Source organism: Sorex fumeus, unplaced genomic scaffold (genome assembly GCF_029834395.1).
Source record: "Sorex fumeus unplaced genomic scaffold, SorFum_2.1 ptg000026l, whole genome shotgun sequence".
NCBI lineage: Eukaryota > Metazoa > Chordata > Mammalia > Eulipotyphla > Soricidae > Sorex > Sorex fumeus.
Window position 1 is genome coordinate 5,070,887 of NW_026606083.1, and position 14,745 is coordinate 5,085,631.

The 14,745-nt window shown below is 45.0% G+C and overlaps 1 protein-coding gene across 2 annotated transcripts in view; it reads left to right on the plus strand.

The window, feature by feature from the left end:
* Positions 1 to 14,745, plus strand: part of INTS4 (integrator complex subunit 4) — a 94,724-nt gene that overhangs the window by 23,531 nt on the left and 56,448 nt on the right. For both annotated transcript variants that reach the window (XM_056114763.1, XM_056114764.1), the window contains exons 5-7: positions 4,433 to 4,618; positions 9,681 to 9,731; positions 13,121 to 13,209. In XM_056114763.1, coding sequence (XP_055970738.1) covers positions 4,433 to 4,618; positions 9,681 to 9,731; positions 13,121 to 13,209 — 326 coding nt within the window. The remainder of the gene's footprint in view (positions 1 to 4,432; positions 4,619 to 9,680; positions 9,732 to 13,120; positions 13,210 to 14,745) is intronic.

A 14,745-nucleotide genomic window follows, 5' to 3' on the forward strand; every position in this document is an offset into this window, starting at 1 on the left:
GGACCGAGAAGATTGACCTAAGAACTCCACAACATGGGAAGATGCTGTCGTTGACAACATTGATGAAGAATATGGTCGACTGGTTCAGAACTTCCGTGATTGTGCGAAAAACGCCGAGAGAGAAAAAGCCACAGAACGGTGCCTGTCTTCAAAACCTTGTGAGCTCGTTTGCCAACGTGGCTGGGTGCGAGCCTCAGGCAACAATAAGCTAACATTCGAGCTCACAAAGCTGTGCAGAGAAGCGATCAAGGAAGACCTCAAAGAGAGAAGAGCAGCAATGCTGGCTGATGCGGCAGAAACCGGGAAAAGCATTTGCAACACCCGCCTGTTCTTTGCCAACTACAAGACTAAGATGACTGCCCTCCGTCGTCCTGATGGATCTATTACATCTTCCAGAAGGGCAGTGGAGATTATCCATGACTTCTACTCGGATCTCTTTGATAGCCACAGCTACCTGCCCACATACCAAATTCTGCAGGATGGATATGTCGTTCCCAGCATTCTCTCTTCCGAAATCCGACACGCCATTCTGTCGGCAAAGAAGCGAACAGCAGCCCAGACAAGGTCAGATCTGAACATCTGAAGAATCTGCTGTCAGTATTCATCAATACACTGGCTTGGCTGTTCACAGGCTACCTGTCTGAATGCAAGGTTCCGTCCCAATGGAAAATCAGCAGGACCGTTGTACTGTACGAGAAGGGAGGTATCCACGACATTGGCAACTATCACCCGATCTGCCTGTTGTTCGTTGTCTACAAGCTGTTCACTCTAGTCATCCTGTATAGGATTGGCAGAACACTAGATGAAGGACAATCATGCGAGCAAGCCGGGTTCCGAAAAGGATTCAGCACAATCGACCATATCCACATGATAACCAAGCTCATTGAGGTGTCTCGGGAGTTCAAGATGCCACTGTGTTTAATGTTCATTGATTTAAAGAAGGCTTTTGATTCTGTTGAGACTGAAGCAGTCATCGAAGCCCTAGCCAAACAGGTTGTTCAAACTCAATACATCAGGATCCTCTGTGAGCTGTATTACAGACTCACTACCAGTGTCTCACCATTCTACAAGGAAGTGATCATTGACGTCAAGAGAGGGATTTGGCAGGGTAATGCTATTTCACCGAAACTTCAGTTCCACCCTCAAGAACATCATGTGACGACTGGAATGGGAAGGATTGGGAGTGAAGTTAGACAGTTGGCAAGTACACCACCTTTGCTTCACTGATGACATTGTTCTAATAACACCAAACATTAGCCAAGTGGCACAAATTCTGGCTGACTTCGACCGTGAGTTTAGAAAGGTCGGACTGCAGCTGGATCTCATGAAGACAATGTTTATGAGAAACAGTCTCGTTCCTGACATTACATTTGCTCTCAGCGGAATTAACATCTCTGAATGCAGCAGTTGTGTGTACCTAGGTCAAGAACTCAACACGACAAATGACTTGGCACCTGAGTTGCGGAGGAGGAAGAGAGCAACATAGACTGCTTTCAAGAATGTCGAAGAAATAGCTAAGAGGACGAAGAGCCTCCAGCTCTGGCATCTCTTCGACTCCACTGTTCTTCCTGCATTAACATACGCCTCAGAGACCTGCGCCCTACAAAAACAGGATGAAAACGCTATTTCTGTCTCCCAAAGAGGAATCAAAAGATCTATGCTTGGAGTATCATGCTTCACTCAAATGAGAGAAAGAATCCAGAGAACCGACCTCTGTCGAGTATCGAGAATCAGGGACGCTGTCTCGTTTGCCAAGGCATCGAAAACCAGATGGGCTGGACACATAATGAGATTTGGAGACAACTGCTGGACTAGAGCTGTTACCGACTGGATTCCACAGGACCTCAAAAGATCACATGGCAGCTCTAGACCTATGAGGTGGTCAGACTTCTTTGTCAAGACCTTGAATGAACGGTTTGAGGCTTTTCATGTTCCTGGAGCGAGCAGATGCCATTGGGCTACACTAGCACGTGACAGGGACGAATGGAGACGTTATTGGCACCCGTTCAAGCAAATTGATGAGTAACGGGATGTCAAGTGATTAAGTGATCAAGTGATGATATTGTGTGATTTATATTTTTTCTTTTATTGATGGAATTATTGTGTTGGTTGACTTGCATGTGTTAAACCATCCTTGCATTCCCGGGATAAATTATACTTGATGAATTGTTGGATTCTATTTGCTAGTTTTTTATTGAGGATCTCTGCATCTGTGTTCCTCAGGGATATCGGCCTGAGGTGTTTCTCTGCTTTTGATGTCAGGGTAATGTTTGCTTTATAGAAACTGTTTCAGAGTGTTTGTGTTTCTTCAGTTTACAGGAAGAGTGAAAAGGATCAGCAATAGGTCCTTGGGGATGGTTCAGAGGAACTCACTGGTTAACCTATCTGGGCTGGGCTTTTGTCTCTCTGAATACCTTAGATTGCCTTTGTGATTTCCTTGATAGTGTTAGTTGTGTTCAGGTATTCCACATCATCTTGGTGTAGCCTTGGGAGGTTATAGGAGCCCGAGAATTTATCCATTTCATCTTGGTTCTCTCATTTCATGACAAAGAATCTCAAAGTAATCTCTGATGATCCTTTGAATTTCTGTGGTGTCTGGTGTAACATCTCTTGCATCTCTGATTGTTTGTTAGGGTTTACTCTCATTCTATTTATGAGTCTTGCTAGTGGTTTTTCGAACTTGTTTCTTTTCTCTATTTCTTAAAATTTTGGTCACACTTGGGTTACTCCTAACTCTGCCCTCAGGAATTACTTCTGGCAATGCTTTGGGGACCATATGGGATATCAGGGATCAAACCGGTGTCAACGGCATACGAGACAAATGCCTTACCTCCTGTACTGTCATTTTGGCACCTTGTTTGTTTATTTTCTTTCCAAAGAACCAGCTCTTGGTTTTATTGATTTTTTTAAATTCCTGTTCATTAAATTTTGTTTTTATCATTTTAAAAATTGTTTTATTGTTTCCTTTCTTTGCTTGCTCTGGACTCCTTTTGTTGATCGTTTGCCAGTTTCTTAATTTATGCAGTCAAGTTTTTTATGTGGACTCTTTTCTTTCTTCCTGATGAATGTCTACATAGCTATGAACTTTCCTCTTGCCATCACTTTTGCTTGCCCCACAAGTTCTCATTCTTGTTTATTTTACATGAATCTCTAAATTAGAGAGAGAAAGATAAAGGAAAGGGAAGGAAGGAAGGAAGGAAGGAAGGAAGAAAAAGAAAAGAAACTTAGAAATTATTTCTAAAAGAAACTTAAGAATTACTTCTGGCAATGCTTGGGACCATTTTGGATGCCAAGATGAAACCCAGATTTGTTGGGTGCAAGGCAAGTGCCTACCATCGCTCTCTCCCCGCTAGCATATCGATTGCTTTTCTTTCTAGCTTTAAATCACCATCTGGTCCTTTTCTTTCCCTTTCCCTTTTCCTTTTCCTCTTTCTTTCCTTTTCCTTTTTCTTTTTTTTTACTTTTTCTTCTCTTTCTCTCGGTTGTTTTGGCCACACCTACCAATGCTTCGGGCTTATTTCTGGTGGGCTTAGAGGAGCATGAGGGGTTCTGGAAATCAAACCCAGATCTGACATGTGCAGCGCAAGCGCCCTACCTACTGTACTATCTCTCTGGCCCCCCCTTTTTTTTTCCTTAAAAATTAAAGACGGTGTATGTATGCTTTGTATTATAAACAATTTCAAGTCTACTATACTTTCCAATTCTTTTCTCCTTTCTTTCCTTTTGTTACTGTTGTTGTTATGACCTGTGTCATCTGCACTGGCTGTGCCTGATGGGGATGCCCTACGCTTGCCTGAGTCTGTGTCCCTTACATTTCGCCTTGCCTGGTGATGTCTTGTCTACTTAGCTGTGGCTCTTGCTTATTGATCTGTGGCCCTCTCCGGATCACAGGCAGTAATGCCGGTATTATCTTCCCTCCCCTCCCCCTTCCCCTGTATTGGAACTCAGTTCTGTGATCAAACTCCAAGGATTTGTAAAACGCTTTTAATTTAGAAATTGTGTTATTTCTAGCTTTAGTAAATAAAACACAATTTAAGGTGTGTGTGTGTGTGTGTGTGTGTGTGTGTATTTAAATGTTTGCTTGGCGGGGCTGGAGCAATAGCACAGCGGGTAGGGCGTTTGTCTTACACGCAGCCAACATGGCCGATCCAGGTTCGATTCCCAGCATCCCATATGGTCCCCCGAGCACCGCCAGGAGTAATTCCTGAATGCATGAGCCAGGAGTAACCCCTGAGCATTGCTGGGTGTGACCCAAAAAGCAAAAAAAAAAAAAAAAAGTTTGCTTGGTCAGGGCTAAGTGATGGCTTTGGGAAAATAGTGATGAATAGTGGGGCACTATCTTTTCATGATTCTCTTTGGAAGATACATTCTTAACGCTCTGTTGCTTATATTTAAGATCTTAATCATATCCTTTTGTCTATTTTCTTTATAGCACTTGACAGACACATCCCATGGAGTCAGAAATAAGTGCTTGCAATTACTTGGCAATCTTGGCTCTTTGGAGAAAAGTGCTACAAAGGATACAGAAGGCCTAGCTGTCAGAGATGTCCAGAAGATTATCGGGGATCACTTCAGTGACCAAGATCCACGCGTCAGAACAGCAGCTATAAAAGCCATGGTAACTATGACTGCTGAAGCAGGCGAGCCAGTTTTGTTTGCTTCATTTATTTACTTCAATGACTGACATCTGTGACACCTTTTGTCTTCCCCACACACACCCTGCAAAGCTTCAGGAGAAAGGTGTCTGTGGCCTCTAGAACTCTAGGCCACTCTCTTTGTCATAAATAGATGCTTGCTTTTCTTGGTGTTTCTTGGGTTGCTTTCACATAGCCTTTTCTCTCTCTCTCTCTCTCTCTCTCTCTCTCTCTCTTTTGGGGTCACACTTGGCAGTGCTCAGGGAAATGCCCTCTCTGCTGTGCTATTGCTCTGGCCCCTATCTATTGTTGTGAATTAGAATCTTCCTAACTTACCATTGGGTTAGCTAGCTACATTTCTAGAGAAGAGCCGCACGCCTCTCTATGTGCATAAACTTTATCCCACTAGTATTAGTGCCATTTCCAGGATCAGAAAGGACCCCTTCATCCTGTTCCTATCCCCCCTTTTGGCTCTCCCTTGAGGTGTAGCTATAGTATCATTCATAGTCTGAGTTAGGGCTAGAGTTTGAATCTGGGGCCTCACACATGCAAGGCAAGTGCTCATTTAGAATTCTGTGCGCTGGGAAGTGCTTTTTGTTGAGATTTGTTAGTTTGCCTGTTTTGATTCCTTCTATTCCACATGTAAAAACCTCTCTGGTTTTAGTCTTTCACTTTCTGACCCATTTCTGTTGTCATAACACCTCAGGTTCCATCTGTTTTGTCAAAAGAGCAAGAGCTCGTTTTTAAAATATACATCTGTCATTGGTCAATCCGTCTATATCATTTTTGTTTATCTTAGATTTTAGTGTTTGGGTCACACTGTAGCTATGTCCTCTCATTGTTCATTGATTTGCTTGAGTGGGCACCATTGTGAGACTTGTTACTGTTTTTGGCATATCACGGAGCCTGCCAGGCCCTGCCGTGCCAGCGGGATACTCTTGGTAGCTTGCCGGGCTCTGCGAGAGGGATGGAGGAATCGAACCCGGGTTGGCCGCGTGCAAGGTAAATGCCCTACCTGCTGTGCTATGGATCCAGCGCCTGATAGTGACCCAAATTCAGTTTACTAGTTGATGCCTGGCGGCTCTCCTGGTGGTACTTGGGGCCTTGTGGTTCTGGGGCTGCAGCCTGGACTTCCAGCAGGCAAAGTATGTGCTGCTTTAGAGCTCTCAACGTCTTCTTTCATATTTGATGTATGTGCCACAGTTTATTTCTTATAGGTATATCTTTTCATATAGCCGAGTCTTCAACCCATTTTGACTTAATTTTTGGTAAATGGTAGTTAATGATCTGGTTTCATTTTTCTTCTGTGACTGTTCAGGTCTTCCAAAACCATTCGTTGAAGAGACTTTCCTTTCTCCAGTGTATGATCTTGGCTCTTCTGCTGTAGATTAAATGTCCATATGTAGAAGAATTTATTTCTGGGCTCTTAACTTATTCTTAAAGGTTTTTTTGGGGGGTGGGGCTTTTTGGGTCACACCTGGCAATACTCAGGGGTTCTTCCTGGTTCTGCACTCAGAAATTACTCCTGGCAGTGCTTAGGCACCATATGGGGAATCGGGATTGAATGTGGGTTGACCTGTGCAGGGCAGACTCACTCCCTGCTGAGCTGGAGGTGGTTTGTGGGTGTGTCTCCTGCATACCTAACTTTTGGCTGTTTACTTTCTTAGTAAACTTTTCCCCAAGGTTTTGGGGTCTGGCCAAAGGCATAGCAGCAATTTTGGGGTATCTGGAAGTCTGAAGGCACCGTCAGGCTGCTGATATTCTCACCTCACAGGTACAGATTGACCAGCTGGCGGCACCATGCCCCTGTGTGTTTGCTTTTTTCAAGGTATCTCTGCATCAGTTTTGGAATGTCGTAAGACTCTAAATATGAATATATATGTAGGGCGTTTGCCTTACAAGCGGCCAACATGGCCGACCCGAGTTCGATTCCTCCGCCCCTCTCGGAGATCCCGGCAAGCTACAGAGAGTATCTCGCCCGCATGGCAGAGCCTGGCAAGCTACCTGTGACGTATTCGATATGCCAAACACAGTAACTACAAGTCTCATGATGGAGACGTTACTGGGCCCGCTCGAGCAAATCGATGAACAACGGGAGGACCGTGGTCTATGATTGATCTGGTCTATGACTGATCTTAGTGATCTCTTATAAGTCTTTGTATTTCTGTAATATCCATTATAATTTTACCTCTTTTGGTTTTGATTCTTTTTGTTTTATGCTCTTTTTAGTCTAGTCCAGGGCTTATCAGTTTTGTGTATCCTTTCATAGAATCAACTTCTGGTTTTTATAGTCATTTTGGTTTCCATTTCTTTTACTTATGCTCTAATTATTACTATTTTCTTCTCTGATTTAATCTTCTGGTTTTGTTTTTTATTGGTGGGGACGTGGACAGTGTTGGGTAACATTGCTTTGTCCTTCAAGAAGCTTAGGCTTTATCTGGTTACACCCACCTCAGTGCTCCTGAAGCACTTCCACTTCCATTGTGTTTATCTGTAAACAGTCTTCCCTATGCTCTCCCACCCAGTTAATCAGCTTTCCCCTTAATCAGACTTTGTTAATTTGTAAGATCAGTTTCCCAGAAATCTATGATTTTATATGTATGAGTGAAATATTGCCTTTCTCCTCTCCTTATGCCTTATGAACAATTTACTTTAAGGTAATATCCTTTTGTATAGATACAGAAAGACCGTTAACATTATGCTTTGTAATTTAGGATTTGATTGGCCTTGAATATTATTCACTCCCGGGCATCATCTTTCTCGACTTAAGCCTCAGTTGCCCATAGTTCCTAACACCCCAAAGCAGGGTCCCGACGAGGGACTGAATGGACCCAGGGCAAGCAGTGAGCTACCCTGGCAGCGAAATGGGCCAGGCCAAAGTGCCACGATTCTTAACTATAAGTTAAGAGTTTGATCATGGACAAATGCTGTCATGATCCAAGGTAACGACAAGACTAGGATCCTGCTAGGGGTGGGAAAGACTATCTGGCCTGAGCACCGTAGTCTGAGATCGAGATGGCCCTAGGAGAGCAATTCTATAAGTTTAAGATATTTCTTACTGTATCCATACAAAATGATTTATATAATATTTTATATGCTTGTCGGACAAGGAGAGGAGAGGCACACCCATGGAATTCTGCTCTAGGGTGGGTCCTCCTGCTGAGGAAGGATCGTCCTAGGAGCGGTCTTCCCTGAGGCTAAGATTTCTACCCCTGTTCATCTCCACCCCTATTGATTGTGACCACACCTATGTGTAATTGTTCCCCCAATTCCTCAGGAGAGAGGATTTAACTGTACTGTAGGAGTGAGACAGGGGCAGAAGAAGGAAGAAGAGAGTTCAGAGAGGGGCAGAAGGAAGAAGCAGAAGTTCAGAGAGGATCAGAAGGAAGAGGAGGATGAAGGGGGATGGGGAAGGAGAATGAAGTAGCATGGGAGCAGAGACAGGAGAGACGAGGAGAAACAGAGAGAGATGGGAGCAGAGAGAGAGATAGAGAGACAAGGGGAGAAGAGGAAAGAATCAGAATAAACTACGACTAATACCAACCAGCCTGGCCCTCGTTCCTTCCCCCGCCTGACCATCGCCATCGACCTCTCCGGGGTGGTAGAAGGGTGAGACTACCGAACGCGGGTGGCGGGAGAGATAGAGCCGCCGCCGTGTGGGTGCCGCGCGCCCCCAATTTGTGTGAGTTTACACAGACAGGTTTTGGGCCACACCTGGAGGTACTTGGGGCTACTTCTTGCTCTGGGGTTGTTCCCAGCAATGCTCTTTGGGCCAGTGGCACCTGGATTTTTCCCTGGACCTTCTGCCTGAGGCCTGTGCTCAGTCCACTGGGCAGTCTTGTTCACCCTTTGTGGTATTTTAAGGGGAATTTTTTTTCTATGCAGTTAATGTAGCATCTTTTTTGGCTTTGCATTCAGGAATCACTCCTGTCAGTTTCTGGGAACCATGTGGGGTACTGGGAATTGAACCTGGGTCACCTGAATGCAGGGCAAGCTACCTACCTGCTGTACTATTTCTCCAGTTCCTTACATGTGTTTCTAAAAAGTAGAAAAGTGTGTATTCATTGTACTAGAATATCAAATCATTGCCTTTGTCCAGGACTCTGGGGCCAGTGTCCAGGGATTGGGGTTGGGCAGGGATTGTTGTAAGTGGGCATTTCATTAATAGACATGAGTTTGCCTTCCCTGTTTCAGAAATCATGTGAGCATTCAGACAGGGCGGGGTTACCTATCTCTTCTCAGCTTCTCACCATTATGTTTTAATTATCTGGTATCTGCTTGGGATAGTCCTGGACTGCTTCCTCCTTCCTTCCCTCCTCCCTTCCTTCCCTTTCTCCGTTCCTCCCTCCTTTCCTCCCTCCCTCCTTTCCTGTATCCCTCCTTCCTTCCCTCCTTCCCTGCATTCTTCTCTCCCTCCCTCCCTACTTCCCTGCATCCCTCTTTTCCTCCCTTTCCTCACCCCCTCATTGCCTCATTCCCTCCCTCCTTCTCTCCTTTCCTCCTTTCCTCCTTCCCTCCATCACTCCTTCCCTCCCTCCTTCCCTCCATTTATCCTCAGTCCTCAGTGCTGGGCTCCTCTTTATTCTTGTTCTTGATCACTGTAGTGAGCAGAGGTTGTGCGTGCTCTGCTGTGGTAATGCACTCTAGTGGTGATGCTCTCAAGGAATCCTGTCTGGCTGCAGTGCCAGAGGCTCACTGCTCTGGCCACTGTGCTGACAGTACTCCTGGGTGAGTCCGGTGACCCCGATTGCTTTCTTCCTGCATTTGCTGGCTGAGTGCTCACCCTAGTGTTCAGTTGGCAGGGACTGCACCCCTGTGGCATGCTTCACCTTCCTCACAGTGGGTTGCCCTGGGACCTCTGTAGACAGGAAGCTGGAGCTGGTAAGGGCTTCCATGGAAAAGCCTTTTAACCTGGTATCTTGTTATGTAATGCTCATTGTGCTGGAAGGAATCTGTTAATGTTGTGGTTGGGGAAGTTGGAGGGAAACATTATAAGTACTGATTATTTTCCTCCCTGAACACTAAAATTATACTTTTTTTGTCTAGTTGCAGCTTCACGAAAGAGGATTGAAATTGCACCAGACCATATATAACCAGGTACTGAAATGACTGCTCTCTGCAAAGGTGGGGATGGGCTGGGGTGGTGGTGGCTGTGTTCAAACTGGGAGGGACATTCAGTCAGAGGAATTTAGAAACAGTAATTAACAGTAGTAATTGTGTTGTGAGAATGGTGATGTTTTATCTAAAACGTACTTTTGTTTTCTTTTTGGCTTTTTGGGTCACACCCGACAATGCACAGGGGTTACTCCTGGCTTTGCATTTAGAAATTACTCCTGGCGGTGCTCAGGGGACCATATGGGATGCTGGGAATCGAACCCGGGTTGGCCTTTTGCAAGGCGAATGCCTACCTGCTGTACTATTGCTCTAGTCCCTAAAACATGTACTTTAAAGAAGAGATTTTGGAACATGGAGTTGGAACACCCTCCTAGAAGCTGGAAGGTTCTGTGTGAAAAAGGACTTTCAGGAGGATTTGTCAGCTTAGTATGAATATTAGAGTTTGTAAAGAGATGGGTGGAACTCAAAAAGGGAGGTGGCCAACCCCTGCCATGTTCACACCGTTCTCCACATGCTCGGACGAACCTCACCCATGAGGTTCCTATTCCTGGACATCTCATACCTTACACCACTGAAGTACCAAGAGTAGCACCCCCACATTTGATGTGGATTAAAGTAGAAGGCAACCGATCTTAGGGGGGAATATATTAATAGAGATATAGATAGAAGCACACAAGGCTCAACCTTTAACAACATGTTACTAATCTCTTACCGAAGGGCTTTATGGCTCCTGTGTGAAATACATCAACCTTCACATACTAATGGATTATACATAACAAGCAATAGAAAATTATTTCTATTCTGCTTTGGGGGCAGGGTTTGGGGTCCGGGATGGAAGTATGGTGGTAGAAGGTGTAATGGTGGTGGGATTAGTGTTTGAATATTAAATGTAATCAAATATTGTGAGCAATTTTGTAAAATTAAAAAAGAAAGGGAAATGGTAGCAATCTTTGATCTCTGGTGAGCCCAAAGTCATTTCTGGGAGCCACAATTAAGTCAGAGTGTATTTGGAGAATGATAGCCAAGGGCATTACATGAAAGCATAATCCACTGTAACTCTAGTGTTGGTAAGTAAAAGTATAAGAATTTGTTCTTTTACTAGAATTCAATTGATGACTAACGAAAAAGTATCACAAGGTCATATTTCTCTCTTAGAATTATTTTGTGACTCTAGAGACATGCATTTATACTTATGCTTAAGACCAGATCAGCTAACCACGAGTGTTTATATCTTCCAGTGGCAATGATAATTAGCCAGGCCACTAGGACTAATATACATGAACCAAATTTATTCATTGAAAAATTATGGTAGAAGTTCAGAATGATGGCACTGGGAGGAGAGAGGACATCCAGTAGGGTACTTATCCTGCATGTGACTGACCTAGCTTTGATACCCTGCACCCTATATAGTCCCTTGATCCATACCAGCAGTGATCACTGAGCACAAACTCAGGAGTAAACCCTGAACTCAAAACCAACCCCCCAAAACCAACCCCCCCCAAAAAAAAAAAGAACAACAACAAATAAAAAACAAGCAAACAACCCTCGCCAGAGTGATTTCATTAGCATAACTAGTACTTTTCGTCTTGGAGCAAGCTAGGTGGGAGGTAGGGTTCTGTGATGCTGGGGAGCCTGCACTTAGGTAGTGAGCTGGCGGAAACTCATGAGGCAGCAGGATGCCTCAGGATGTAAGGAGCACCTGATGGTGGAGAACTTAGTTATCACTAGAATCAGGCACCACAGTGCGTTCAGTTGGTAGTGAGTTGGGAGGGTTATTGGATACCCATACGGAAATTCTGGTTTTAGTTATTTGTAGGGCTGGAGTGATAGCACAGCGGTTAGAGTGTTTGCGTTGCATGCAGCAGACCCGAGTTTGATTCCTCCGCCCCTCTCAGATAGCCCGGCAAGCTACTGAGAGTATCTCGCCCGTACGGCAAAGCCTGGCAAGCTACCCGTGAAGTATTCAATATGCCAAACACAGTAACAAGTCTCACAGTGGAGATGTTACTGGGCCCACTTGAGCAAATTGATGAACAATGGGAGGACAGTACTACAGTGCTACAGTTATTTGTAGAGGTCTGGAGCTTAGGAGATCCCAGCTGGCAGTAAATATCTGGTACCATCAGTATTTGGGAGGCCTGGGGCTGCCCAGGGAGAATAAGCAGCTGGGAAGATACCAGAGACATGGCTGTGGCAGTGGTGTGATCTGCATTTGAGAGGAGCCACTGGAGGAGGGAGGGAAGCATTTCCTGAAGAGCTGGAAAAGCTCTCACAGTCCACTGTGTCAGAAGACTAAACTCTTCCTACCCAAGGGCCAGTGGTGAATTAAAGCCAACAGTGTTGGGGAGCTGAGGTGAAGCAATTTAATCATGAGTATTGAATATGCGGAAAGAAAACAAAAGTGAGGAGAGCAGTGTTGAAGAGGTCACAGGGATAAAGGAGGGTATTTCAGTGATTGTAAAGTCTATTTGTAAAAGAGAGAGGGAGAGGGAGGGAGGAGAGAGAGTGGGAGGGAGGGAGTGGAAGAGAGGGAGAGATAGAGGGGAGAGGGGGAGGGAGGGAGGGAAGGGAGAGGGAAGAGAGGGAGAGGGGGAGAGGGAGGAAAGGGAGAGATAATATAGCAGGTGGGGTGCTAATCTTAATGGCATCTGATCCGGGTTCAGTCCCTGAGCTCTCTCAGGAGTTACCCCTGAGCATCACCAAGGCTGGTCCCAAAATGAAACAAATCTCAGAAATGGATCATTCTGGATGTTTTTAAAGTTTTGAGTGTTAATGCGATTGTGGGTAAAGTCAGGACTTTCCATTTCAGACCAGCAGAAAGCTCTGGCCCATGTGGCAGCTTAGCTTGGGAGTTGTGCCTGTGTTGAATGCTGGGGATTGCAGATAGACTGGCATTTGAAAGTTCCTGTCTTAATCTTTTTTTTTTTTCTTTTTGGGTCACACCCGGTGATGCACAGGGGTTACTCCTGGTTCTTCACTCAGGAATTACTCCTGGCAGTGCTCGGGGGACCATATGAGATGCTGGGAATCGAACCCGGGTCGGCTGCGTGCAAGGCAAACGCCTTACCTGCTGTGCTGTAGCTCCAGCCCCTCCTGTCTTAATCTTATGGATGGAAAAGCCGCTGTTGGGATCAGAGCTTCTGGGTGTGGCCCAGCCCCTCCCAGGCTGAATAGACAGATTTGTTATGCTTCTCGGTCTGGAATTGTATCCAGACCTGGACGCGGGCTAGGGTGGTGCATACACAGCCAGAGCTGGGCCAGAGTAGCTGGCAGGCCAGCAATTCTGTGCAGGGGAAGGTCCATGAGGTTTAGCCAGACAGGTGTCCCCAGGGGCTGTGGCACAGCTCCAGTGACCTGAACCCTGTCCACAGGCCTGCAAGCTGCTGTCTGACGACTACGAACAGGTACGCAGCGCTGCCGTCCAGCTCATCTGGGTCCTCAGTCAGCTCTACCCCGAAAGGTCAGTGTGTGGAAGCTCTTGGCTGAGTGATTCTCTCATCCTTCCGTGCAATACCCTGCCTGCTTGCTGGTTGTGGGTGGCAGTTTGAGCAGGAGAAAAGCCGGCTCTGGCTCTGGCTCTCCAGCCCCGGGAGCTTTCTTATAGCCTGGGAAAGCACCTCCGTTCTCCCTCTGGCTCCTCTCGAAGTACGTGCTTGAGCACATCTCCTGGTTCCTCAGAATGGAAGAGACGGACTCAGTGGTCTCTGATCTCACCCCGTTTATTTATTGGTTTTTTGGGGCCACACCTGACAATGCTCAGGGGTTTCTCCTGGCTCTGTGCTCAGGAATCACTGCCAGCGATGATCAGGAGACTGTTTGGAGGGCTGGGGATCGAACCCAGAAAAACGCCCTATCTCTCCACCCCTGTTCAGTTTTTAAAATGGTTTGGGGTCCATTTTAGTGTGAATGTTAGACAAAGATACTAGCTGAGTGAATCTGAGATGGCGATCCTTATTTAGTGCTTTCCTGTTTGAAATTTTCCATAGTGATGAAATCATTCTCATACTGATTATTGAACTCTTCTAGGAAAAACAATTTTTTTTTTTTAAATTTTTTTTTTTTTTTTTTTTTTTTTTTTTTACATTTGAGGGGAATTTATTTAACGAAAATATTAGGATTTTTATATTGAGTAAAAAACTAGTCAGAATTTTTAGGTATTCTGGGTGCAACCCAGAAATGGAAAAAGTGAAATTGGTGACATTTTCATATAAAGATAACCAAAATCTGCATTATTTTCATACCTTATATATAGAGTTTTTAAAAGTTTTTAAGTCACCATGACTTACAAAGTCATTCACAGTTGAGTTTTATATATCCTATGTTCCAGTGTCATCTAAGGAGCTTTCAGTGTTACAAATCATGCATCAAGGGCTTTAACCTCTTTATCCAAGTTGTATTCAACACTAACGTACTTCCTTCATTGTCTTCACTTCTGTTTTTTTTTTCTTTTTGGGGGGTGGGGTTCACTCCTGGAGATGCACAGGGGATATTCCTGGCTCATGCACTCAGGAATTACTCCTGGCGGTGCTTGGAGTACCATATGGGCTGCTGGGAATCAAACTTGGGTCGGCTGCATGCAAGACAAATGCCCTACCCATTGAGCTATCATTCCAGCTCCATTTTCACTTCTTTTTTTTTTTTTTTTTTTTTATTTTTTTTCCCCTTTATTTTATTTTATTTTTTTTAAAGTTGTAGATTTACAATTTTTTGTGCTTTGGTTTCAATTATACAATGATCAGATACCCATCCCTCCACCAGTGCCCATTTTCCACCACCATGGATAATATCCCTCCCACCCCCATCCCCCCATCCCCCCGTCTCTGTGGCAGGGCAATCCCCTGTGTTCTCTCTCTCCTTTTGGGTGTTGTGGTCTGCAAAAGAGGCATTGAGTGGCAGACATGTTCAGTTCATAGTCTACTTTCGACATGCATCTCCCCTCCTGGGAGGATCCTCCAAACACCCTTTATTTGGTGCTCCCTTCTCTATCTGAGCTGCC